Source organism: Chiloscyllium punctatum, chromosome 45 (assembly GCF_047496795.1).
Source record: "Chiloscyllium punctatum isolate Juve2018m chromosome 45, sChiPun1.3, whole genome shotgun sequence".
In the NCBI taxonomy this organism is placed as follows: Eukaryota; Metazoa; Chordata; class Chondrichthyes; order Orectolobiformes; family Hemiscylliidae; genus Chiloscyllium; species Chiloscyllium punctatum.
The window spans coordinates 28,904,670-28,931,858 of NC_092783.1; the positions used below are offsets into that span (position 1 = coordinate 28,904,670).

Here is a 27,189-nt window from a genome sequence, read left to right on the forward strand (position 1 = left end):
GAACTTGAAATATGTTTAACTTTAAAATAATATATATTTGTAGTGCTTGTCTGGGCACTGTACAGGGCCAGATGTTATATGTCTTTTGTGGCTCAGTGCTGCATAACTTCAAACAAACCGGGTTCACTTTCATATTTCCTCCAGACATCGCCTTCATCTCTCATTTACCTGAAACTTGGATATTTCCATCTTGAGATCTGTACGTGACAATTATCAAGGACAGAGACAAGAGAGAAAACTGGTAAAGAGACAGAGGGAGGGGGAGAGTAGGACAGAGACAGGGAGAGGGAGAGAGGGACAGAGACAGAGGGAGAGGAATAGAGAGAGAGAGGGAGAGGGAGAGGGAGAGTGGGACAGAGACAGGGAGAGGGATAGAGAGAGAGGGAGGGGGAGAGTGGGACAGAGACAGGGAGAGGGACAGAGGGAGAGAGAGAGAGGGATAGAGGGACAGAGACAGAGGGAGAGGAATAGAGAGAGAGAGAGACAGAGACTGACAGAGAGAGAGAGAGAGGTAGGGGGAGAGGGACAAGGACAGAGACAGAGGGAGAAGGACAGAGGGAGAGGGAGGGGGAGAGTGGGACAGAGACAGAGACAGAGGGAGAGGGAGGGGGAGAGTGGGACAGGGACAGAGACAGAGACAGGGAGGGAGAGGGAGAGGAATAGAGAGAGACAGAGACTGACAGGGACAGAGAGAGAGAGAGGGAGGGGGAGAGTGGGACATGACAGGGACACAGGGAGGGGGAGAGGGGCAGAAACTTCTGGAACTGAGGCGAGTTTCAGTGATAGCTCCGTGTGCATGTGCGCGCGCTCACGAGGCGGGATCTCGAGGACGTCACGCGCGTGTGTGTGCGCGCGCGCTCTGGAGTTCTGTGCGCGTTCCTGTGTGCGTGTGTCCGGCTGCTCCATGGCGATGGGCCCGGCTCTGGGTCCGGGCGGAGCGGGGCCGCTCCTGGCGACTGTCCTCATCCTCGGGACCGGTAAGAGAGCGGGGCCTTGAGGAGGGGGTTACACCCCCATAACACACACCCCCAAATATACACCCCCCGTATCCCCATTCCTCATAAAATATCCCCACTCCCCCTGAAAATGTCCCCACTCCCCCCCAAAATGTCCCCACTCCCCCCAAAATATCCCCATTCCCCCTGAAAATATCCCCACTCCCCCTGAAAATATCCCCATTCCCCCCAAAATATCCCCACTCCCCCCAAAATATCCCCATTCCCCCCGAAAATATACCCACTCCCCCCAAAATGTCCCCATTCCCCCCAAAAAATATCCCCACTCCCCCGAAAATACCCCCACTCCCCCCCGAAAATATCCCCACTCCCCCCGAAATATCTGCACTCCCCCCATAATATCCCCGTTCCCACCAAAATATCCCCATTCCCCCCCGAATGTATCCCCAGCCCCGCCCCCAAATGTATCTCCGTTCCCCCCCAAAATATCCCCATTCCCCCCGAAAATATCCCCACTCCCTCCGAAAATATCCCCACTCCCTCCGAAAATATCCCCACTCCCCCCGAAAGTGTCCCCAATCCCTCCCAAAATATCCCCACTCCCCCCAAAAATATCCCCACTCCCCCCAAAAATGTCCCCACTCCCCCCCTGAAATATTCCCACTCCCCCCCCCTGAAATATTCCCACTCCCCCCAAAAATATCCCCATTCCACCCGGAAATATCCCCTCCCCCCAAAATATTCTCACTCTTCTCCCCCCCCCCAAAATATCCCCACTCCCCTCGAAAATATCCCCATTCCTTCAAAATATCCCCACTCCCCTAGAAGATATCCCCATTCCCCCCGAAATTTCACCACTCCCTTAGATACTCGGAAAGATCCCCATTCCCCCTGAAAATATCCCCACTGCCCCCGAAATATCCCCTCTCCCCCGATACCCGAAAATATCCCCACTCCCCCTGAAAATATCCCCACTCCCCCCGAAAATATCCCCACTCCCCCCAAAATATCCCCACTCCCCCCAATACCCGAACATATCCCCACTCCCCCCGATGCCCGAAAATATCCCTCAAATAATCTGAATACTCTCAAAAATACTCCAAAATCACCCAAAATACCCTACATACATGAAAGTACCCCAACTGAGCACCACATAATTTGAAAATATACTGAATATACACTTGTTCTAAATACCCTGGAAAACACCTACATGTCCCAAAAAAAACCCCCAAGAAATGCTCCACTAATCCCTTCCTGTTTGGTTATACTCCAATAACTCTCCTCCAAGTTCATTTACTAATAGCCCCTTTAATGTGATAGTAACTCCTATATGTACTCAATTCAGATTGTTGCTGGAAAAGCACAGCAGTTCAGGGCAGCATCCGAGAAGCAGGGAAATCGATGTTTCGGGCAAAAGCCCTTCCTGCATAATGCTGCAACAAACCCATGTTACAATAACCCCCGCAAAATACCTTAATAATGTAAATGCTCAAGTAGCCTCAATTGAAAATACGCCAGTAACCCCCCTGAAAATACTGCAGTAACCTCCAAAGTATTCCAAAGGTACCCTAAAAACCATCCACTTTGTAAATAATGCAATCTTGAATTGATGTCCAGTAATATCCCCCCAAAAAACCCCAAATTTCCAATCCTCCCCACCCCAACCATAATCTTCCAACAAGCTACTGAGAAAGAAAACCCTGAAAACCCTAATTCTCTCAAAAAAACCCCAAAAACTATAAAGCCTCCAACCTTGTCCTATTGCCATATGCCAGTTTATACAGAAATAGGAGAATATGTGGCTCAAGACTTGGTGTGGGATGGCCCTTTTAGATTCCTGGATCATTGGAGCTGGGATTTTGTTGCCATCACGGAGACCTGGTTGAAGAAGGGGACAGGACTGGTGACTCAGCATTCTGGAGTATAGGATCTTTAGGCGAGAAAGAGGAGGGTGTCGAAGGTAGTCAGTTACTGTCGAAAGGAAGGGTGATATCAACAGATGAGCTATTGTGGGTAGAACTTAGGACTAAAACAGGGGCAGTTACATTGCTAGGACTGCATTATAAGCCCCAAACAGATATGTAGGCAATTCACTAAGATGTGTAAAAATAATAATTGGGTAATTACATTATGGGATTTCAACTTCCCCAACAATAATTGGAGGTGCCGGTGTTGGACTAGGATGGACAAAGTCAGAAGTCAAGACGATATCAGGTATTTTCCAACCGATTGATTTGAAATCACAAGCATTTGGAGCGCTGCCCCTTTGTCTTGTCAGATGAACACCTGATGAAGGAGCAGTGCTCCGAAAGGTTGTGATTTCAAATAAATTTGTTGGACTGTAATCTGGTGTTTTGTGACTTGCAACATTAATTGGGATATTCATTAGAGTAAAGGGTTTAGAGGGGGAAGATTTCTTGAAATGTATTCAGGAGAGGATTTGGTTGAAATCCCCGAGGATACTTCATGTCTGAATTGAATTCCATCTGCCATTAATCTATCCATCTCACTAATCTGTCAATAGTGAGGGAGTTACAGGGGCTCTGACCCAATTTTTAAAAATTGCCTCTTGCCATAGGGAAAGTGCCAGAGATAGACCAGCGAATGATAGAGCAGTGAGTCTGACATCAATGGTAGGAAAACTGTTGGAGAAGATCAGTCTCCATTTAGAGAGGCAAAATTTGACCAGGGATACTCAGTGTGGCTTTGTCAAAGGGAGGTCATGCCTAACAAATCTGGTGGAGTTTTTCAAGGAGCTGACCAAGTGTTTGAATGAGGGTGGTGTGCAGTTGCTGAATTTTAGCAAGGCCTTTGATAATATCCCACATGGGAGACTAATAAAGAAGGTTAAAGCTCATGGGATCCAGGTTAACTTGGTAAGTTGGATCCAAATTGACATAGTGACAGAAGACAGAGGGCAGTCATTGCAGGCTGTTTGTGTGACTGTGTCCAGTGGCATACTATAGGAATCAGAGCTGGTGTCTCTTATTGTTTGTGATTTTCATAAATGATGTAAATGAGAATGTGAGAGAGCTGATAAGTAAGTTTGCAGATGACACAAAGATTACCCAGGTTGTTGACAGTGAGGAGGAACGTGTTAGATTTTGGGAGGATATTGACAGATTAGTGAGATGGATAGATTAATGGCAGATGGAATTTAATCCCGACAAGCACTTTGGAAGAAGGAACAAGACAAGGGAGTACTGAATGACTAGCAGGACAGGAAAATAGGATAGCTAGGGAGACTTTATGGAACACATGCCTTTATCAGTCGCAGCATTGATGATAAGAGCAGAGAAGTCATGTTGGAGCTGTATAGAACTGTTAGGTCACAGCTGGAGTACGGTGTGCAGTTCTCATCACCACACCATAAGGAGGATGTGATATACTGGAGGGGCTGCAGAGTAAATTCACCACCATGTTCCCTGGAATGGAGCATTTCACCAATGAAGAGAGACTCAGCTCAGGTTGCTATCTTTGGAACAGAGAATGTCAAGCAGGGAGTATATAAGGATAGAGGAATATAAGACTACGAGGGGCGTGCACAGAAAACAGCTTTTCCCCCTCAGTTAAAGAGTCAATAACAAGGAGATATAAATTTAAGCTGAAAGGCAGAAGGTTTAGAGGAGATTTGAGGAAAAACCTCTTCATCCAGAAGGGGGATAGGGATCTGAAATGTACTACCTGGGAGAGTAGTTGATGTGGGAGACCTCACAATCTTTAAAAAAATATGTGGATGAGCACTTGAAATGCCATAACATTCAAGGCTATGGGCCTAGTATGGGAAACTGGGACTAGTGTAAGATTAGTGTATTTTGGCAGTATAGACTCAATGGGCTGAAGGGCCTTTTCTGTACTCTATGATTCTGGCGCCCCAAAACCCAACACCATGGTTAACTATCCAATGTTATATCCAGAACCTAAAGCCCTGCTCTGCCAACTCAATTTTACTTCCAGATCCTTAAACCGACTTCCTAACTGCAAATTCAACCAACCCAACTGCCCTCAACCTAGAAACGTACACCCAAACTGACCACCTTGCCCAAATCTAACCCAAAAGCAGATGGAGAATAAAGTAAGGAATATAAGATTGTTAACTTTGGAATAAATAGATAATATCTGATCAAAATGGAGACAGTCTACAGAATATTGTGGTACCTAGTATATGTACCTTGTGTTTCATCGGACATGATTCACAAAGCTGTAGTATGCAGATCCGGCAAGCACTTTGGAGGGCCAATAGACTTTATTGAAAGGGCGATGGAGTATAAAAGTATTTCTGTCTTGTTATAACTTTTCAGGGCATGGGCGAGACTGGGAGAATTGATGTGCATTCAAAGCAGTTGAGAAAATGTTCACACAGTTAATTTCTAGAACAAGGGGTGATGTAATAGGGAAAGTTTTAGCAGGTTAGGCATTTACTCATTGGAATTTCGATGCATCAGAAACAGTCTTTTGAAACAGTTGTCTCACAGAAATGCCAGGCAATGGTCATTTCCAACGAGAGGAATTTAGAAGTTGTCCCTTGACAATGGCATCAACCATTACTGAATCCCCCACTATTAATGTTGACCAGAAACTAACCGGACTAGCCATATAAATATAGTGGCTACAACAGCAGGTCAGAGGCTAGGAATTCTGCAGAAAGTAACTCACCGACGTAAATTTCCAAAGCCTGTTCATCATCTGTCAGGCACAAGTCAGGAGTGTGATGGAATACTCCCCATTCGCCTGGATAGGCGCAGCTCCAAGAAGCTCAGCACTATCCAGGGCAAAGCAGCCCACCTGTTTGGTAGCTCTGGGATCCACTTTACTGGAGGGATGTGACAGCATTGGGAAGAGTGCAGAGGCTTGCAGCACATTTAGTCTGTGCTAGCCAAAAACAATTTTCTAAGTATTCTAATCACATTTTCCAGCACTAGGCTCATAATGCTGTATGCCTTGGCATCTGAAATGCACATTTAAATTCCACTTAAAGGTTATGTGGGTTTCTGCCTCTCCCACCCTTGCAGGCAACTAGTTCCAGATTCCCAGACCATCTGGGTGAAAAGGGTTTTCCTCACATTCCTTCTTCCTTTAGTCCACATCCCTTGCTATTGATCCCTTCACCAAGGGCAAAGATTTCTTCCCATCTCCCCTATCTGGGCTTGTTATAATTTCATATACCTCAATCAGGTCCCTTCTCAATCTCTCCTCCACAGAAAACAACCCCCAGTACATCCAATCTCTCTTTATAACTAAAACCCTCCAGTTCAGGCAACATCCACCTCTGATAAAGAGTCATATATACTTGAAAAATTAGCTTGTTCTCTCTCCAGCGATGCTGCCTAACTTGCTGTGATTTCCAACATTTCTTTGTTTTCACTAACATCCTGGCAAATCTTCTCTGCACCTGATCCAGTGCTATCATATCTGTCCTATAATGTGGATTCTAGAACTACATGCAATACTTAGCTGTGGCCAAACCATCAATTTATACAGTTCCAGCATCACCTCCCTGCTCTTAAACTCTATGCCTTAACTAATGAATGCAAGTATCTCATATGCCTTCTTAACCACTTTATCTACCTGTCCTGATACCTTAAGGGTCCAGTGACATGCACACCAAGATACCTTTGATCCTCAGTGCTCCCCAGAATTCAACCATTCATTGTATATTCTCTTGTCCTGTTGGTCCTGCCCAAGCGCTTCACCCAACATATCTGACCAGCTTATCTATATCCTCCTGTAATCTAAAGCCTTCCTTCTCACTCTTCACTACTCGAAAGTCTGGGGAGAGGTGCAGTGGCTTTTATCGAGTTTTGTCCTGATCAGCTCCGTGAGGCAGGACTCTGCTGTATGGGCTGGCTGTTCCTGGTGACACACACCAAAACAAACATCAAGTGGATTTGAAGGATCCTGAATTCGGTGCAAGATGCCCTTTAGTCTGTGCAAAATCTGCTGGTTTTCCAGTTCAGAGTTGTGTTTGACCAGGTGCCTTGACAGACTCATTCCAAGGTCCAGGACTAGTTGCTGAGGGATGCACTGAAGCTTGGTGCATCCAACACAGATATGCAGTGGGGAAAGGTCACTGTGTTTCAGCCACAGTGCACCAAGGGTCTGGGAATTTTAGAACACCTGGCACCATGTTGCTGACAAAAAATGTACTTTGTGAATTATGTGTATGGAACATGGTATTTAGAGGAAAACTTATTTCAATTTCACTCTCGGTAATATTAGATTTGATATTTCATCCTCGGGCTATATACCTGATATGGGTTGTCCCTTGTAAATATTAAGATTATTGCAGTTGTCTTGATTGGATCATGCTGTATAAAGACATGTTGAATTTTATTGCAAATTCTGTAGTACATCAGATGAAATGTTTTGTAAGGGATTTTTAACAAATTTATGAATAAAGTGCATGTTTTTAAAAAAAACCTGGAGACCCTGAACAACCATTTAATCGCTTGTTTTTTATGTCAGTTATCCTGTTAATTCTCCTTATCATTAGCTTGTTCATTTACATTGTTACAGTAAATCCTGTCTGAATCCTGTTGATCAGTGAATCTATCCAGGGAAAGCTCTTTAACCCAATGTAATTATTTCAGTAGATCTTTAATGAAATTACTATAGTCTAGAGGATATTGGCAGGAATAAGCCGTTCTGATCATGTGGCTGATTTGTAATTTACATTTCTTGGCCATCCATTTTCTTAGCAAAATAACAGAAAAACCTTTGCCGCAACTAGAAGCTGTTTGTCTCATTCCTTTCTGTGTCACGTGCTAAAGAGCTACCCAGCTTAATTCCACCTCTCAGTTCTTTGTCTGCAGCCCTGCACACTGCAGCAGTTCAGATGTAAATCCGCACATTTTTCCAGCGTGATTAGCACTTCTGCCTGTACCACCCTTTCAGACAATGCATTCCAGACTACTCCTCAGCTCCTCTCTAATCTTGCTACCAGTTAGTTCCAATCTGTGTTCCCTAGTTATTTTACTGCGAGAATTGGGTCCTTCTTATTCATTCTCTGTGTTACTTCAAGCAGTTCAGATACTTTAATTAATGATGACCCTCCTTTAATAAGTCCACTAGTCTGAGCCTTGCCAAATGATGATACTGTTATACCATGTCTGAGAGCATTTTTGAATAATCCGCACATTGTTAGACAAACTGTCCTGTAATTACTCAGGCTATGCTTTCTTGTCTTTTTATACTTTGTTAACTGTTCTCCAGTTTTCCAATTTTCAGACCAACCCAGAGATCTTTGGAAAGCAATGGTCAGAGCCTCTGCAAATTACTTCCTTACTCCTTGGGCATCATGGTGGCTCAGTGGTTAGCACTGCTGCCTCACAGCATCAGGGGCCCAGGTTCAATTCCCGCCTCGGGCGACTGGCTGTGTGAAGTTTGCACATTCTCCCCGTGTCTGCGTGGGTTTCCTCCCACAATCCAAAGATGTGCAGGTTAGGTGAATTGGCCATGCTAAATTGCCCGTAGTCTTTAGGGATGTGTAGGTTAGGTCCATTAGTCAGGGGTAACTGTAGAGTAATAGGTCAGGGGAATGGGTTTGGCTGGATTACTCTTCGGAGGGTCGTGGGGGACTTGTTGGGCTAAAGGGCCTGTTTCCACATTGTAGGGATTCAACGATTGTATGAAGCATCCTGGTATATGTTTCTTGTGACAAATCGACTTTCAAACGTGTTAGACACCTTAATGCTTCTTGTCTAATTACAACCACATGCTTGTGGCCTTCCAAAGGCGGGGTGTGGGCAGGTGTCTCCTACGGTATACATTGTTGAGGTAGTTTGAAATGTGGTATTCTTGCATTTGTCCTGACAATTACGAGATGACAAGCGTAAGGAGCAATATAAAAAAATGAAAGAACTGTGGATGCTGGAAATCAGGACCAAAAACCGAAATTGCTGGAAAAGTTCAGGTCTGGCAGGATCTGTGGAGAGAAATCAGAGTAATGTTTCGGATCTAGTGACCATTCTCCAGGAGGGAAGGAACAGTATCTCTTTCTTCAGCAAGACTCAAGTTCTGTACGACCAGGTGTCTGTTTGAAAAATATTAATGAGGTTGTTATGCAAAATTGGCAATTTTTAGACTGGAGGTAATATGTTAATATGGACTGATCATTGGTTAATGGACAGCGCAGAGAGGTGGAATAAATCCTAAATAGATAATTTCCATTGTATCAGGTTGTTACTAATGAACCACAGCAAAGAACAATGCTGAAGCCTCATTTTACAGTCCGTGTTAGATGAAACTGAGTGTAATGTATCCAAGTTTACTGTTGATAGGAGGTTTGGTCAGGCTGGAAGCTGTGGGAGACACAGATGAAGACAGGGTTACATGAATGGCAAAGAACATTGCAAATGGGTGGAATGTAAAACTATCTAGCTTTAATGAAAAAATAGAAAAGCAGAATATGTTTGAAATGGTGCAAGACTAGAAGTGATGGGTGCCTTGCTGAAAATCACAAAGTTAATATGCAGCTACTGCAAATAATTCAGAAAGCAGATTAACGTTTACTCCAAAGGGTGGAAAGTTCTGGCTCCGACAGCTTTTCAAGTCATCATGAAAAAATGCCCCATCTCACCACTCCTATCTGAATTATAATACTGTAAAATATGCACAGTTTAAAAGGGTTGGTATTTTAAGCAGGTATTAGTGAGATGGCTGGTTGGTTATGTTTGAGAATCAGACTATAAATCATTCTCCACTTCCACGTGGGATCCTTCCTGGTCAGTGGCCTCTTGTTAAAGCTGTTCCCTTCACAGAAGACAGTAGCTTCACATTTCACACTGAAGTACCCGGTAATAAGTCATCACTTTAAACTCACAGTGTGCTGTCTAAATCCAGGTTAATTCAGACACTGGCTGACGTCTTTCAATGCTTTATCATTCAAAGCAGGCCTTTCCAGTGTCTCAGTTGCTGATGTCAACTGTTTGTTTTACAGAAAGAAAGCTAATAAAAAAATAACTATTTATCTTACATTGCTGGTCAGAGAGATGTCTAACTGAAGCTTCTCAACTTGCACTCATCAGGGAAAACCTATGAATGACAAATTTCAAACTATCAGAACAATCTATACTTCCAAAGAAAAAGGTACTCATTTTTTAATTCATTGATGGGATGTGGGTGTCACTGGCTGTCGGCTGCATGGACTTTAATTGCCATAATTCCTAGTTGCCCTTGAGAAGATGGTGGTGAGCTACCCCTCTTGAACCACTGTAGGTGGACCCACAATGCCAATGTGAGAGGGAGTTTCATGACTTGGTCCAGTGACACTGAAGGAACGACAATATATTCCCAAGTCGGTTGGTGAATGGTCTATAGACTCAAAACATTAACAACACAGAACGCTGCCATTTGCCTATTGTGTCCATGCCTGTAAACAAAGATCCGATCACTTGAAACCATTTTCCAGCTCTTGATCCATAGTGATGGAGGCTATGGCAATGCCAGTGAATCTCTAAATATTGCTTCAATGTCTTGAGAGTTTTTGTCTTCACCAGCCTTTCAGGTAGTGAATTTGACTGCCACCACTCTCTGAGCGAATATTCTCCTCAATTCCCATTTTGGTCTTCTACTACTTGCCTTAAATCTATGCCCCCTGATTATTGGCCCCTCTCCTAATGGAAAAGGCATGTGCACCATGTTGATGCCCCTCATAATCTTAAACACCTCTATCAGGTCCCTTTTACCCTTTGTTGCTCCAAAGAAACCAACCCCAACCTATCCAATCCTTATTCATGGCTAATACCCTCCACTCCAGGCAGCATCTTGCTGAATCTCCTCCATACCCTAGCTAGTGCAGTCATACCCTTCCTATGGTGTAGTTACCAGAATTATACCCTGTACTCTGGTTGTGGCCTAGCAAGTATTTTATATAGTTCCAGTATACCCTTTTTTATGTTGTAATCTATCCATCATCGAATAAACTATTCCATTTGGCTTTTTAACCAGCTCTGCTGTCTTCAGGTATATAGACACGAAGGTTCCTCTGATCTTCAGTATTTTGCAGGGCCTAACTATTCATAATTCATCTTCATAACACCTTGCCCTGTTAGCCCTCCCTGAGTGCATTACCTCACTTCTCTGGCTTGAGTTCCATTTGCCATTGCTCTGCTTGCCTGACTAGTCTGTCAATATCCTCCTGCTGATTATGACTGTCCTCCCGATTACTTATCAACCTACCATTTTTCATGTACCTATGAACCTCCTGATTGCACCCCTACATTTAAGTCTAAATCTTTAATGTACCCCACAGACAACAAGGTGCCCCAGGACCAAGCTGTGCCATTAGAAACAGATTTCCAGTCACAGAACTATCCCTTTACCATTACCTTCTGCTTCCTGCCTTTCAGCCAGTTTCAGATCCAATGTACCATTTTGCCTTGGATCCCATAGACTTTTACTTTGACCAGTCCGCCATGAGGTACTTCACAAAACCCCTTGCAAAAGTCCATGCAGACTACGTCAAGTGTACTGCCTTCATCAATGCTCTTTGTTTTCTCCAAAAAAGCGTCAAATTTGTCAAGCACATGCTTCTTTTAACAAATTCACGCATACCATCACTGATTAATCCATGTCTCTTCAAATATATTTTGTCCCTCAGACCTCTTTAACCTCTCCATCACTGAGGTTGGATTGACTGGCTTACAGTTTTTTTTGCTGTAACCCTTCCACCCTTTTTAAATAATGAGATAATGTTAGCAGTCATTCAACTGTGGCCAAAGATTCAAACAATCATACAGTACAGAAGAGGCCTTTTGGCCCACTGAATCTGCACCGACAAAACATCTCTAAATCCACATTAATCTCACTTCCCAGCACTCGGTCCATAACCTTGACTGCAAGTATGCATCCATGTACGTTTTAAAGATTATGAGGCTTCCAGCCTCAACTACCCTCCCCAGGCAGTGCACTCCAGAACCTACCACCCTCTGGGTGAAAATGATTTTCTTCAGATCCCCTCTAAATCTTCTGCCTTTTGATAAGATATAAGCTGCTTATATCTTATCTAAAGTGCTATTTAAAGATCTTTAGTGAATTTCTGCAGTGTTTCTTGTAGCTAGTATACACACTGCTGCTACTGAATGTCAGTGGTGGAGGAAATGGACGTTTGTGGATATGGTGCCAATATATTGTGGGTTGCTTTGTTCTTGATAGTTCAAACTTTGTGAATGTTGTTGGAGCCGCACCCATCGAGACAAGTGGGCAGTATTCCATAACACTCCTGATTTGTGCCTTGTAGATGGTGGACAGGCTTTGGGGAGAAAGGACTTGAGTTACTCATTGCAATATTCCTATGCTCTGACATGCTGTTGTATCCATTGTTTTTATATGGCATGCCCAGTACACTGTTTAGTCAATGGTAAGCACCCTCCCCTCCAGGATTTCATAATGTTGGATACAGCGATGATGACACCATTGAATGTCAAGTGATATTGGTTAGATTCTCTTTTGTTGGAGTTGGTCATTGTCTGGCACAAATACTGCTTGCCACTTGTCAGCATAATGGGTATTGTTCAGGCTTTGCTGTATTTGGACATGGACTGCTTCAGTATCTAAGGAGTTACGAATGAATCATAAGTGAAAGTTTAAAGATATGAATTAGGAGAAGAGGTATGCTCCACCATTCAATAAGATTATTGCTGATTTGTCAGTGTTCCTAAATCCATAGCCCTATCTATCCTGATTACTTTTGATTCCTTGTCTAACTGGAATCCATCTTTCCCACTTCTGAACTCATGATGAAGGGAAGGTCACTGATGGGTCTAGGACAATACCCTTAGCACCTGAGAGCTCTCATGGTGCAGTGGCAATGTCCTGATCTCTGGATTAGGCTATAGAGGTTCAAGTTCAACCAGTTCTAGAAGTAATTCAGAACAGGTTGATTAAAAGTAGTTACACTGAGCAGTTAGGGCTCTTGTGGCACAGTGGTAGTGTCTCTGTCTGTGGACCAGGAGACAAGTGCCACCTGCTCCAGAGGTGTGTTATAACATCTCTGAACAGATTGATAAGGAAAATATCTACCCTAAGCACCTCCTGCAGAGATGTCCTGGAGTGACCTCCTTGAATCAGTTCTCCCAAGTTTGGCACAGCTCCAGATGTTAGTGGGAAGCAGTGTGCAGGGTCAATTGAACTGTTATAATGTTTGTTGCTTCTAGTGTCTTGGTCGATGCTGGGTGTTACATCTGGTTTAACACATATTTGAGTTGTGGAGTAAAGTGGGCAAAGAATGGTTTGTTTAGCTATTTCAGAGAGCAGTCAGGAATTATCAATATTGTCATGGGTCTGAAATCATGTAAAGGGAGGTTGGGGAAGGATGACTAATTTCCTGCTATCTCTGAATCATTCTGGCAAACTTTCCAATGAATAAATTAGTAATTTAACCATTTTATTACTATACCTGTTCAAAAAATTATGAAATGTTAATTATTATTCATTATGAAAAGTTAACTACAGTTTTCCAATGATGAGCATTGACATAAAAATTTTTAAACGGTCAGATTCGAATATGAAGAACGTGCCATTGACGGCTTTTGAATGATGAATAGGTGGATAGATGATTGGTGGCTAGGTGATGATAGGTAATTAGCTCAGCGCCTTGTTCCTTGTTGTAATCCCTTGCTAGTTTCGATCAGTATGCATCAGCATGCTAATGTAAATGGCTGTTATCATTCATCAGTCTGTACATTCTTGAACCATGATAAACTTCTTGTATTATGCATTTTACAGCCTTGTTCAGTTCTCTCATTGTGATATTCCTCTTTAATGCCATTGTTAAAGTGTTTCCAACATCTGGAATGTCTTGAGCACCCATCTGACCTTTACTGCCTGATTAGAAGCGCAGATTGATATTATCCTGTAACTCACTGTTCGTTTTGGAGCTCATAAGTTGTACTTTCATTACAATTTGGCTTCAAGAGATCTAGTAAGTAATTTCTGAAATTTAAGATGTTTTAAATCATTCTCTTGCTTTCATTCAATAGGCAATGTTCAATTTGAAGTAAAGAAAATGTTTACATGTTAATGTAACCCTCAAGCCTATTCCTAGATTTGTCTGTTATGAAGAATACTGAAAAAAATTGATCCAATTCTTTTTTATATTTCTCTGTCGTCTTGTCCTTTGCTTTCTTATGCAGTGTCTGCAGACAATGACTGTTTGTGGTACACAGATAAACTGGGAAACTGGCACATTGGCTTTGACTGCTCATTCTTTCAGTTCTGCTGTGGAAACTGCACTTACCGCTATTGTTGCCTGGATCCAATGCAGCTCATCACTGAGAAACAACAGAAGTATTGTATGTCCATGCACCTCAGGTCAGTCTCTGTGGTCTCAGCATCCCCAGTTATACAAAGTGGCTGCTTAACCTTAAAGTGAGATGTAGGCTAGGATAGATAGCTGAGAGAAAGTATTCTAACTCTATACCTGATATTTTGCAAATATTGATTTGTGTATAAAAGAGAAATCAGGTTGGGGAGACTTTGAGTCTCACTGTATTAACCAGGCTGTATCTCTGATATCTGGGTTATTTCTACTAGTTGGTTTGAGTCTCCTGCTGACCAGCACCTCTTCCTTTCACTGCTATCTGTATAGAGTGAACCCTGTATATGGCAACTCACTCGTCATCCCAATAGATATTTCTGTTTCTGGTCTTGTGTCTGGTTTATCAATAGAAACATGCTGGAAATACTCAGAAGGTCTGGCAGCATCTCTGCAAAGTTATTGTTTCAGATTGATGATCTTTCTATAGAATGCTTTTATCTCTGGGTTGTTTATATAAAAAAAATACAAATTTTGCTGTCTCTCCTCTCCGACCAGCAAGGCCCGTCTGCCTATGTCACCCTCCTGCCTGTGCAGTTTAGTTGATCCCACCCATGAACTTTACTCTCAGCAATGTAATAATCACACACACCCCTGTTCCCTATTCCCCAGGGTACATAGAGAGGTGGCATTGGCAATGAGATGGGTGTGGAATTTAACCACTAGAATCATAGAATCCTATAGTGTGCAAGCAGGCCATTCAGCCAGTCTAGTCCACACTGTCCCTCTGAAGAGCATCCCACACAGACCCACCTCCCCTTATCCTATACCTATAACCTCCATTTCTCATGGAAAATCTGCCAAACCTTGACATCCCTGGACACTATGGCAATTTCGCATGGCCAATCCACCTAAGCTGCACATCTTTGGACTGTGGGAGGAAACTGGAATGCCCGGAGGAAATCCATTCCGATGAGGAAGAACCTGCAAACTCACTAATCTACAAGTAAAGAGCTAATGAGAATATCTCTGCAGTAGACTAGAGAAAGACTTATATTTTTATATCACATTTCAGCACAGACTCTTTGAAAACACTTATTGTAAATGAGCTGCTTTTCAAATCTATTGCATTGTCAGAAATATCGAAGATAATGTACATTCAGCAAGCTCCAACACACGGCAATGTGACAGTGACAAAGTAATAAGTTTTTGTGATGTTGACTGAGGGATAATATTGACTAATACACCAGGAATAATTCCTGTGATCTTAAAAATACTGGCATCACTTCTTTAACATCCATAAATGGCACCTCAGCCTAATAACTCATCCAAGAGATGGCTTCTCCAACAATGCAGCACTCTCTGACTATTGCACTAGCTATGTCAACTAATCTCTAGAGTGTACATTTCACCAGTTTAGCCAAAAGGACTAGTACAACTGGAGTACTTAGTCACCAAAATCAAATAATGTCTTGGCAGAATCTGTGTAACTAGACCTTCAAAAGATTTGGAGGACAGTGGTGATGATCAAATTTCTTATTTTATTTATAAATAAAATACTGCAGATGTTGGAAACCTGAAATTAAAACAGAAAGTGCTGGGGAAACTCAGCTGATATGGCAGCCATTATAAAGAAAGCAGAATTAATGCTTTGAGCCCGATATGTCTCTTCTGAACACGTATGAAGTCAGTGAGTTTTGAGAAGATTTGTAGTGCGGGTTGGTGATTAGTCTGTAAGTTAGCTCGCTGAGCTTGTAGGTTTGTTTTCAGACGTTTCATCACCATACTAGGGAACATCGTCAGTGAGAGTCTGTGGTAAAGCACTTCACTGGAGACTCACTGATGATGTTCCCTAGTATGGTGATGAAACGTCTGAAAACAAACCTGCAAGCTCAGTGAGCTAACTTACAGACTTATGAAGTCATTTTGGACTTAAAGTGTGAACTCTGTTCCTCTCAATACTAATACTGCCAGACCTGCTTAGTTTCTCCAGCATTTTCTGTTTTTATTTCTTTTACGAGTTAATTCTTTCCAAGCTCCTGGAGAGAATTGACACATTGTCCTTTGTTGCATCATATAGTTGACAGGTTATGTTTGATTTGATTAGATTAGATTACTTACAGTGTGGAAACAGGCCCTTCGGCCCAGCAAGTCCACACCGACCCGCCGAAGCGAAACCCACCAAGACCCATTCCCCTACATTTACCCCTTCACCTAACATTACGGGTAATTTAACTTGGCCAATTCACCTAACCTGCACATTTTTGGACTGTGGGAGGAAACCGGAGCACCCAGAGGAAACCCACGCAGACACGGGGAGAACATGCAAACTCCACACAGAGAGTCGCCTGAGGCGGGAATTGAACCCGTGTCTCTGGCGCTGTGAGGCAGCAGTGCTAACCACTGTGCCACCGTGCCAACCCACTAAACAGTTGAAAAAACTAAAGCACTTTAACTCTGTGCATTTGTCAAGCTGTAGCAAGTTATTGAAGGCCCACTTGTGGAGATATGGATCTGAATCACAAAGCCTTCCAACATCCCAATTCCATCACTTCAGTTTGGACATATATCAGGTCTTCCTACTCTGCAACTGGGCCAATGTCCTGGAAATGCCTACCTAACATCACAGTGGGAACACTTTCTCCTCAGGGAATAGGATGTTTCACGAAGATGTCTCCCCATCACCTTCTTGTAGGAATCAATGACAGGCTATATATACTGGGAATTAATGGATCAGAATTTTGCACAAAAGCGGAAGAAGTGGTTAGCATTGCTGCCTCACAGCACCAGAGACCTGGGTTCGATTCCACCCTCGGGCAACTGTCTATGTGGAATTTTCACATTCTTCCCGTGTTTGTATGGGTTTCTTCCGGGTGCTCCGGTTTCCTCCCACGATCCAAAGATGTGCAGGTTCAGCAGATTGGTCATGCTAAATTACCGGCAGTTTTCAGGGATGTGCAGGCTCGGTGGGTTAGCCATGGGAGATACAGGATAGGGGTTGGGTCTGGGTGGGATATTGTTCAGTGTGGATCCATTGGGCCAAATGGGGCCTGTTTCCACACTGTAGGGATTCACTGATTCTATATGACTCTGAGGAGTAGCCATTCGCACCTTTTTAAAACCTGCTGTATCACTTAATAACCTCAATACTGCTGATATATTCCCTTAATCCCACGTGTCTTAATTTTGTGTAGTAACCATTTATGTGGTACTTTGCTGAATGCTTTTTGAAAACCTTCATAAATTGTAACTACTGCTGTCCTTAATCTACTCTGCAGGTAGTGTCCTCAGAACAGCATTAGATTTACGTTTTTGTAAAAGCATGTTGACTTTGACTAATCCTTCCTCCTTGTATTACAGTTTTCTATTTCCTGCAATAAAAGCAATCAGGCTATTCCAGAATCTAACAAAGTTTGAATGATCACATACACACTATCTCTCACACTCACTCACTATCTGTTACACATACTGCCTGTCACTCACTCCCTGTCTCTCACTCACTCAGTTTCTCTCAGGTTCACTCACTCACTATTACATATTCTCACTGGCTCACACATTTCTGACTCACTATCACTGTCACACATACTGCCTTTCACACTCACTCACTGATATACGTCCTCACTGCCTTTCACATGCACACACTCACTCACTCACTGCTTTTCACACACACACACACTCACTGCTTTTCACACTCACTCACTGACACACATCCTCACTGCCTTTCACACTCACTCACTGACACACGTCCTCACTGCCTTTCACATGCACACACGCACGCACTCACTGCTTTTCTCACACACACACACACTGCTTTTCACACTCACTCACTGACACACATCCTCACTGCCTTTCACATGCACACACACACTCACTCACTGCTTTTCACACTCACTCAACTGACACACATCCTCACTGCCTTTCACACACACTCACTGTCTCACACCCTCACTGCCTTTCACATGCACACACTCACTCACTCACTGCTTTTCTCTCTCTCACACACACACACACACACACACACACACACACTGCTTTTCACACTCACTCACTGACACACACCCTCACTGACTTTCACACTCATTCACTGACACACATCCTCACTGTCTTTCACACACACACACTCACTGCTTTTCACACTCACTGACACACATCCTCACTGCCTTTCACACTCATTCACTGACACACATCCTCACTGCCTTTCACACTCATTCACTGACAGACACACATCCTCACTGCCTCTCTCTCTCTCTCTCTCTCTCACTCACACACACACACACACACACACACACACACACACACACACACACACACACACACACACACTCAGTCACTCCCTGGTACACATCCTCACTCCCTTTTGCACTCACTCCTGGCACACACACTGCCTCACAGTAACTCATTCAATGTCTCTCTCTTTCTCAGACAAACACACTCACTCTTTCTCACACTGTCTGTCATTATCATACATATACATCTCTCATGTTACTGTGTCTTGCATACTCATTTGCTCTTTTTGACTGTCTATCACTGCTTGTCATTCATATGCACTGACACACACTCTCTTGACTCACATTTCCTTTCATTCTCTCACTCTCACACTTTCTTACACATTCACACTCTTTCACTTACTTGCACTCTCTCTGTCACTTGCTTCTGCTCTTTCTCTCATTCATGCACAGTGGGGAGAAAGCTTTTGAAGCCATGGTAAGCTCACTGGGTAGAGCAGTCAGCTTACAAAATTTATTGGTAACCAAGTCGGCAAATCATGACATCATTTCTGGAAATATAAAAAGAGTAATGTTGTGAGGAAGTAGGTGACCAGTTATATGATTCTGAATCTTCACCAGATTTATTGAAACCAGAACAGAAGTTGTTGGAAAAGCTCACCTGGTCTGGCAGCATCTGTGGAGAGAAATCATAGATAATTTTTCAGGTCAAGTGACCCCTCCTCAGAACTAGTTCATTGAAGTCATGTGAACATGCCCCATCCCGAGAGGTCACAATGGAAGGATCTCTGGCCAATGTGTCTCAGATCGCAATCTGTCAAGACATTGATGTAACCAAATAGCTGATATCAAAACATGTAAGTAAAACCTGACCAGCTTTGGTTTATTTTAGACTTCATTTATAAGGCGATATATAAACAACAAATAGTGTGAAAACGTGGTCATAGGAACTGAGACCAAAGCCTTCACAGTATTGTTTTGTTGCTGGTAGTTTGGCAGGCTGGATGTTATATCATTGACAGCCAGGCAAAACCCAGACACATTATACATGATGCTTCCTGTTTCTATGACACTCTATCTTGTCATGTATAAGTTTGTGGCAGTTCTCCCCATTAACAAATATGCTTAATCCATGGCTTTATGAGCTCAACCAAGCAACCAGCTCTTCTGGACATGTATTAAACCACCTTATCACCTCTAGTAACTTCCTGGTGATGTTCACATTCTCTACAGTGTAATTGCGTCATGAGTCACGTTATGCATATATTTAAGTTGCTAAGAATTTAATTTTTAATTCAAGGCTTATGATTCCTTTAATACTGTAGCAAAATGTTTGTCTAGTGGACAAATACCTTACAAACAATGTCCCTGATACCACCATTACCATCCCTGGAACTGTTCTGTCCCATAGGCAGGACAAACCCAGCAGAGGGGGAGGCACAGGTGTATACAGTCAGGGGCAAGATGCTCTGGGAATCCTCAACATTGACTCTGGACCCCATGAAATCTCTTAGCTTCAGGTTAAACAGGAAATCCTGCTGATTATCACAAGCTGTTTTCCCTCAGGTGATGAATCAGTTGTACTCCATATTGAATAACACTTGGAGGAAGCACTGAAGGGTGGGGGGGAGGTTGGGAATGTACTCTGGATGGAGGATTCCAATCTCCATCAAGAGTGGCTCTGCAGCAACACTACTGATTGAGCTGCTCGGTTCATAAAGGACAGAGCTGCTAGACTGAGTCTACAGCAGGTGATAAGGGAACCAGCAAGAGGGAGAAACATACTTGACCTTATCCTTAACAATCTGCAGGCTGCAACTGCATCTGTCCATGACAGTATCGGTAAAAGCGTCAGCTGGACAGTCCTTGTGAAGATGAAGTTTTGTTTTCACATTAAGAATACCTACCATCACATTATATGACATTATCAGCATGGCAAATGGGACAGACTTTGCACAGATCTAATAACTCACGATTTGACATCCATGAGGTGCTCTGGACCAACAAGAGCAGCAGAATTGTACTCGAGCACAATCTGCAACCACATGGCCTGGTATATCCCCCACTCCACTATTACCATCAAACCAGGGAATGAACCCTTTTTCAATGGAGAGTGCAGGAGGTCAAGCCAAGAGCAGCACCAGGTACATCTGCAAATGAGGTGTCAACCTGGTAAAGTTACAAAACAGGACTACTTGTGTGCCAAACCACATAATCAGTATGTGACATACAGAGCTAAGCAATCAGATGTAAGCTCTGCAGTCCTGCCACATCCTGTCATGAATGGTGGTGGACAATGAAACAAATCGCTTGAAGAGGAGGCTGCATAAATACCCCTACTGTCAATGATGGGAGAGCCCAAAACATCAGGGCAAAAGATATGGCTAAAGCATCCATGGCAGTCTTCATCCAAAAATGACGAATGGATAATCGATCTCATGATTTGGAGACGCCAGTGTTGGACTGGGGTGTACAGAGTTAGAAAGGACAAAACACTAGGTTATAGTCCAATAGGTTTATTTGGAAGCTCTAGCTTTCTGAGCACTGCTTCTTCATCAGATGGTTGTGGTGATTACTCTCCACAATCACCTGATGAAGGAGCAGCGCTCTGAAAGCTAGTGCTTCCAAATAAACCTGCTGGACTATAACCTGGTGTTGTGTCATTTCTAACCATGATCCATCTCAGTGTCCTCCAGTGATTCCCATCATTTCAAACGCCAGTATTCAGCCATGACAAATATGGGCCTGTAATAGTACAGTAATATTGCTTCAGAACTTGTTGTACCCTTGGCCAAGCTGTTCCAGTACAGTTACATCATTGGATACTACCTGATGATGTGGAACTTTGCCGAAAAGCACGATAGATCCAACCTGGTCAATTACCACCCTCAGTCATCTACACTGTGCCTCGCTACACGTGACAATAAATTCAATTCAATTCGATCATTAATAAAGTGATGGAAGGTATCATCAACAGTGTTATTAGGTGTTATGAACCAGACCGGACTCCCTCAGTTTATTTTAAGAAGATAGCCTAGATCTTAACTTTTTCTTATTTTAAAGGTAGATGTGAAGTGTCATGTTCCAGATGCGATGAGACTAGTCAAACCACTCAACATTAAACAAAACACATTATATTTTAACTGTAATGTTTAAATAAAATCAAGGAAAGAGGAATTTAGGATAACTTAATTGTTGGGAAACTTAACTGAATAATAGATATAGTACCTATTACTAATTAACTGTTCCAATATAGTAACATCCCATAAGCACACCTCTTGCCAAAAAGGCAAATTCAGATGTCGACTCTCATATGCAGTTCTCCAATCCAGGAGGAAACAACATCAAGAGAAAATTCAGAGGAAGTAGCAGCTAGTAGATATTCACTGAAGCTTCCAACTCTGTTGAGACCCCAAAGACTTCTACTTAAAATTAAATCTAAAACCTAAAACAAATCTGACCACACCCAGGCTGCTTCCAGTGTTCCAACTGTAAAAAAAAAACGCTAAGGCCTCACAAGTTGTTTACTTAGAGACAGTTTGTTATCTCAGCCGTACCTCATTACAGCCTTAGTTCAAACATGGACAAAATAGCTGAATTCCAGAGGTGAGGTAAGAGTGACAGCCCTTGATATCAAGTTCACCTTTGACTGAGTGTAGCATTAAGAAGCCTGAGCAAAACTGGCATTCACGGGTGTCAGATGGCAAATTCTCCAATAGTTGGAGTCATACGTGGCACATAGGAAGATGGTTGTGGTTCTTAGAGGTCAGTTGTCTCAGCTTCAGGATATCTCTGCAGGAGTTCCTCAGGGTAGTGTCATAGTCTTGACCATCTTCAGCTGCTTCATTATTGACCTTCCCTCCATCATAAGGTCAGAAGTGGGGATGTTCACTGATGATTGCACAATGTTCAGCACCATTTACGACTCCTAAGCTAGTGAATCAATCTGTGTTGAAATACAACAAAACCTGGACAATATCCGGGCTTGGACAGACAAGTGGCAAATAGCATTCATGCCACACAAATGCCAGTCAATGACCATTTCCAATGAAAGAAGATCTAACCACCACTCCATGGCATTCACTGGTGTTACTATCACTGAATTCCCCCACTATCAACATCCTGGCTATTACCATTTATCAGAAACTCAGCTGGACTAATCGCATAAATACAATGGCAATAAGAGCAGATCAGAGGCAAGAAGTACAGTTTTGAGAAGCTCACCTCTTGATTCCCCAAAGCCTGTCCACAATCTACAAGGCATAAGTCAGGAATGTGATGGAGTACTCCCCACTTGTCTGGATGCAGCTCCAATAACATTCAAGAAACTCAAATCCAGAACAAAGCAGCCTGCTTGATTGGCACTGCATCCACAGGCATTCACTCTCTCCATCACTCAGTAGGAAGGAGGTGTACTCTAGAGATATAGAGAAATTCACCAAAGATTCTTGCACAGCATCTTCCAAACCCATGACAACCTCCATCTAGAAGAACAAGGGCAGCAAATCCATGGGAACACCACCACCTGCAAGTTTCCTCCAAGCCACGCACCATCTTGACTTGGAAATATATTGCTGTTCCTTCACTGGTGCTGGATCAAAATCCTGGAACTCTCTCCCCATGGACATTGTGGGTCTAACCTACAGCCTAGAGAGTGTAGTGATTCAAGAAGGCAGCTCACCACCACACCTCAGGGAAAAGTAGAGAGCTGCAATAAATACTGACGAGCCAACAATGTGTACATCCCTTGAATGAATTAAGAAAAATAATTCCTCAATATGAATAAAAGCAGGAAATCATTGAAGTGGCTGCCTATCATGGAAGATGATGGCATGTATAGTAATGTCCAGCTTCATCATGGAGACCAATTTTGTTTGAATCATGGCTTTTCTATCTCAAGTTTTGATTCTGGGTAATCCAAGATGGAGGACAGGAGAAAATTGTGGCTGTACAAGCTGCTCTTTGAAGTTTTTTTTCAGTGTTGGATCTGATTTTTTCAAATTCTTGGCACAGAAATTGATTTATCAGCTGTTGTTTTGGTACTTAGGGAGAAAATATCAAAACAACGGTACTTTTTAAACAGGAGGAATTGAGAATGCAGGTATCATGAGGGAGGTGCTAAAAGAAGCAGTGAACCTGCATAATTGACTGTCTTTGCTGTTTAGTTACAAATATCTCTTCCTTTGAAGAAAAATAAACAGTGCAATTCACAGCTGACCTTGGACGGACCTCTGGAGAACTGCTCACAGCAGAGGAAAAGCTTAGTTTTTAAAAAAAGGCTAACCTTAAAAGGGCAACATTTTCATGCAGAGGGTGGTGCCTGTGTGAAAAGAGCTGTCAGTGGAGGTGGTGGATGCTGGTACAGTTGCAACATTTAAAAGGTGTCTGGATGGGTACATCAATAAGAAGCATTTAGAGGGATCTTGGTCAAATGCTGGCAAATGAGACTAGATTAATTGAGGATGTCTTCTGATGGACGAGTTGGACCAAATGGTCTGTTTCCATGTTGTACAGCTCAAGGAATGTTTGGGAGTGATACACATTTCCCTGATGTGATTACACCTCACTGCAGGACAGAGGTGAAATTCAGAAGTAGAAATAGAGCAGAGAGACCAGAAATTGCTTCCTGCTTTAATGAGATGGAAGGAAGAAAGGTCTATTCCTGGGAATGCAAAGAAGAGAACAAAATCAGAGGTGACTGAAGGGGAATGTAGTGTTCCTACCTGGATTCAATGCAGGAAGCCAGCTAATGACCTGACAGGGGAAGAGGGGTGAGCACAATTACCGATTCATGTATATCCAGTTGTTTACACCCCACATCATTATTCTACTGGGCACCATATTCCATCACATCATTGCTCGCCACCATTATATTCCAGCAACACCCATGGTTCTGCTTCAACATGTACTTTCACCACCTCTCTCTTCATTCATTATTATTACGCATCGCAATGCTAATATAATCTGCGAACAAGTTGGTCAGTTCCTTCAATTCTTAACATCATTCACACATACATCCCAATGACATAAGCGGTACAGTTAGTAAGTTTGCAGATGACGCCAAAATTGGAGGTGTAGTGGACAGCGAAGAGGGTTGCCTCAGACTACAACAGGATCTGGACTAGATGGGCCAATGGGCTGAGAAGTGGCAGATGGAGTTTAATTCAGATAAATGTGAGTTGCTGCATTTTGAGAAAGCAAATCTTAGCAGGACTTATACACTTAATGGTAAGGTCCTGGGGAGTGTTGCTGAACAAAGAGTCCTTGGAGTGCAGGTTCATAGCTCCTTGAAAGTGGAGTCGCAGGTAGATAGGATAGTGAAGAAGGTGTTTGGTATGCTTTCCTTTATCAGTCAGAGTATTGAGTAACGGAGTTGGGAGGTCATGTTGCGACTGTACAGGCGTTTAGAATATTGCGTGCAATTCTGGTCTCCTTCCTATCGGAAAGATGTTGTGAAATTTGAAAGGGTTCAGAAAAGATTTACAAGGACGTTATCAGGATTGGAGGATTTGAGCTATGGAGAGAGGCTGAACAGGCTGGGGCTGTTTTCCCTAGAGCGTCGGAGGCTTATAAAGGTTTACAAAATTATGAGGGGCATGGATAGTTTGAATAGACAAAGTCTTTTCCCTGCGATTGGGGAGTCCAGAACTAGAGGGCATAGGTTTAGGGTGAGAGGAGAAAGATATGAAAGAGACCTAAGGGGCAACTTTTTCACGCAGAGGGTGGTACGTGTATGGAATGAGCTGCCAGAGGATGTGGTGGAGGCTGGAACAATTGCAACATTTAAGAGGCATTTGGATGGGTATTTGAATAGGAAGGGTTTGGAGGGATATGGGCCAAGTGCTGGCAGATGGGACTAGATTGGATTGGGATATCTCGTTGGCATGGACCAAAGGGTCTGTTTATGCCTTCCTGATTGTTACCCTCATGAAGACATTCACTTAACATATGCACACGTGGATTGTGGAGATTTGTTACTCTGTTGTGAACCTGGCTGGAGCAAAGAAGGGAAACACAAGGCCCTTTTAAAAATGAATCCAGAGAGTTATCACAGAATCCCTGCATTATGGAAGCAGACCATTCAGCCCATCGAGTCCACACCGACACTCCGAAAGTATGCCACTCAGGCCCACCCTATCCCTGTAACTCTGCATTTTCAATTCCTAATCAGCATGTCCCTGGTACTATGGGCAATTTAGCATGGCCATTCCCCCTAACTTGCACATCCTTGGACTGTGGGACACCACCTAGAGGAAACCTACAAAGATGTGGATCCCTGACCACTGAACCACCATGCCACCTGAAATAAACTAAAAGTCATGACAATTGCTGAACATTGGCATAGACTTTTAAGAAGATATTGAATTTCGCCTGACTAAAAATATATTCCAGAGGTGGAGAAAGATTATAAGAGGGGTAGAAAGCATCCAGAGCTAAGTATGGAAGTTAAAGGCAAAAACAGCAAAAAAAAAGAGTTTGATCTGACCAGACATAAGTACCCCAGGGTCACCTGGCCAAATCTCTGACGCCAACAGTCCCTTACTGATAAGTAAACTCTCTCCACCCCAGCTGTGGAACCCAGCAGTACATGAAGACATAATGGGTGGGAGTGGAAGAAGAACATTTATTGAGTGCACTTTGGTGGCATGGGTGACAAATGTATAACCGTCACTGATTTACCCTTTCATTTGCTGAGTCTTTCTGGTTAGGTTCACATTGCTTGGTGACAGTGTCAGATATCATTTCATGGCCACAGACAAAGTTCTATGGATAAAAGTCTGTGCTGAGAGCCTGTTGCATCATCTGGAAGCAAGAGAAGCAAGCCATTTACAGGACTTTGGGTGCTGCTGACACCTTTTACCCTGATCGTAAACCATCCCTATTCTTTTGTGACCCCCATGTCTAAATGTGGAGCTGTCAATTAGTTTTTCAGTAATGTATGTGACCAGGAGGGCCAACACACAGACGTGGCAATGTGTTAGAATGGTCATTGAATATGGACCTGCATGTCTGTGTACTGTTCATTGCAAGGGTCTGTGTGCAATGTCCTAACATAGAACAATACAGCACAGAATAGGCCCTTCAGCCCACGATGTGCCGACCACTGATCCTCATGTATGCACCCTCAAATTTCTGTGACCATATCCATGTCCAGTAGACTCTTAAATGTCCCCAGTTACCTTGCTTCCACAACTGCTGCTGGCAACGCATTCCATGCTGTCACAACTCAGTGTAAAGAACCCGCCTCTGACATCACCTCTATACTTTCCTCCAACCAGCTTAAAACTATGACTCCTCGTGTTAGTCATTTCTGCCCTGGGAAATAGTCTCTGGCTATCAACTCTATCTATGCCTCTCATTATCTTGTATACCTCAATTAGGTCCCCTCTCCTCCTCCTTTTCTCCAATGAAAAAAGTCCGAGCTCAGTCAACCTCTCTTCATAAGATAAGCCCTCCAGTCCAGGCAACATCCTGGTAAACCTCCTCTGAACCCTCTCCAAAGCATCCACATCTTTCCTATAATAGGACGACCAGAACTGGACGCAGTATTCCAAGTGCGGTCTAACCAAAGTTTTATAGAGCTGCAACAAGATCTCACGACTCTTAAACTCAATCCCCCTGTTAATGAAAGCCACAACACTATATGCTTTCTTAACAACCCTGTCCACTTGGGTGGCCATTTTAAGGGATTTATGTACCTGCACATCAAGATCCCCCTGTTCCTCCACACTGCCAAGAATCCTCTCCTTAA

General features: G+C 43.1%; 1 protein-coding gene across 1 annotated transcript in view; it reads left to right on the top strand.

Moving 5' to 3' along the window:
* Positions 1 to 842: 842 nt before the first annotated feature.
* The window catches only part of shisa4 (shisa family member 4), a 70,796-nt gene continuing 44,449 nt past the window's right edge, over positions 843 to 27,189 (top strand). The window contains exons 1-2 of the mRNA XM_072563509.1: positions 843 to 977; positions 14,090 to 14,267. Of these exons, the coding sequence (XP_072419610.1) occupies positions 905 to 977; positions 14,090 to 14,267 (251 nt within the window). The 5' untranslated portion in view covers positions 843 to 904. The remainder of the gene's footprint in view (positions 978 to 14,089; positions 14,268 to 27,189) is intronic.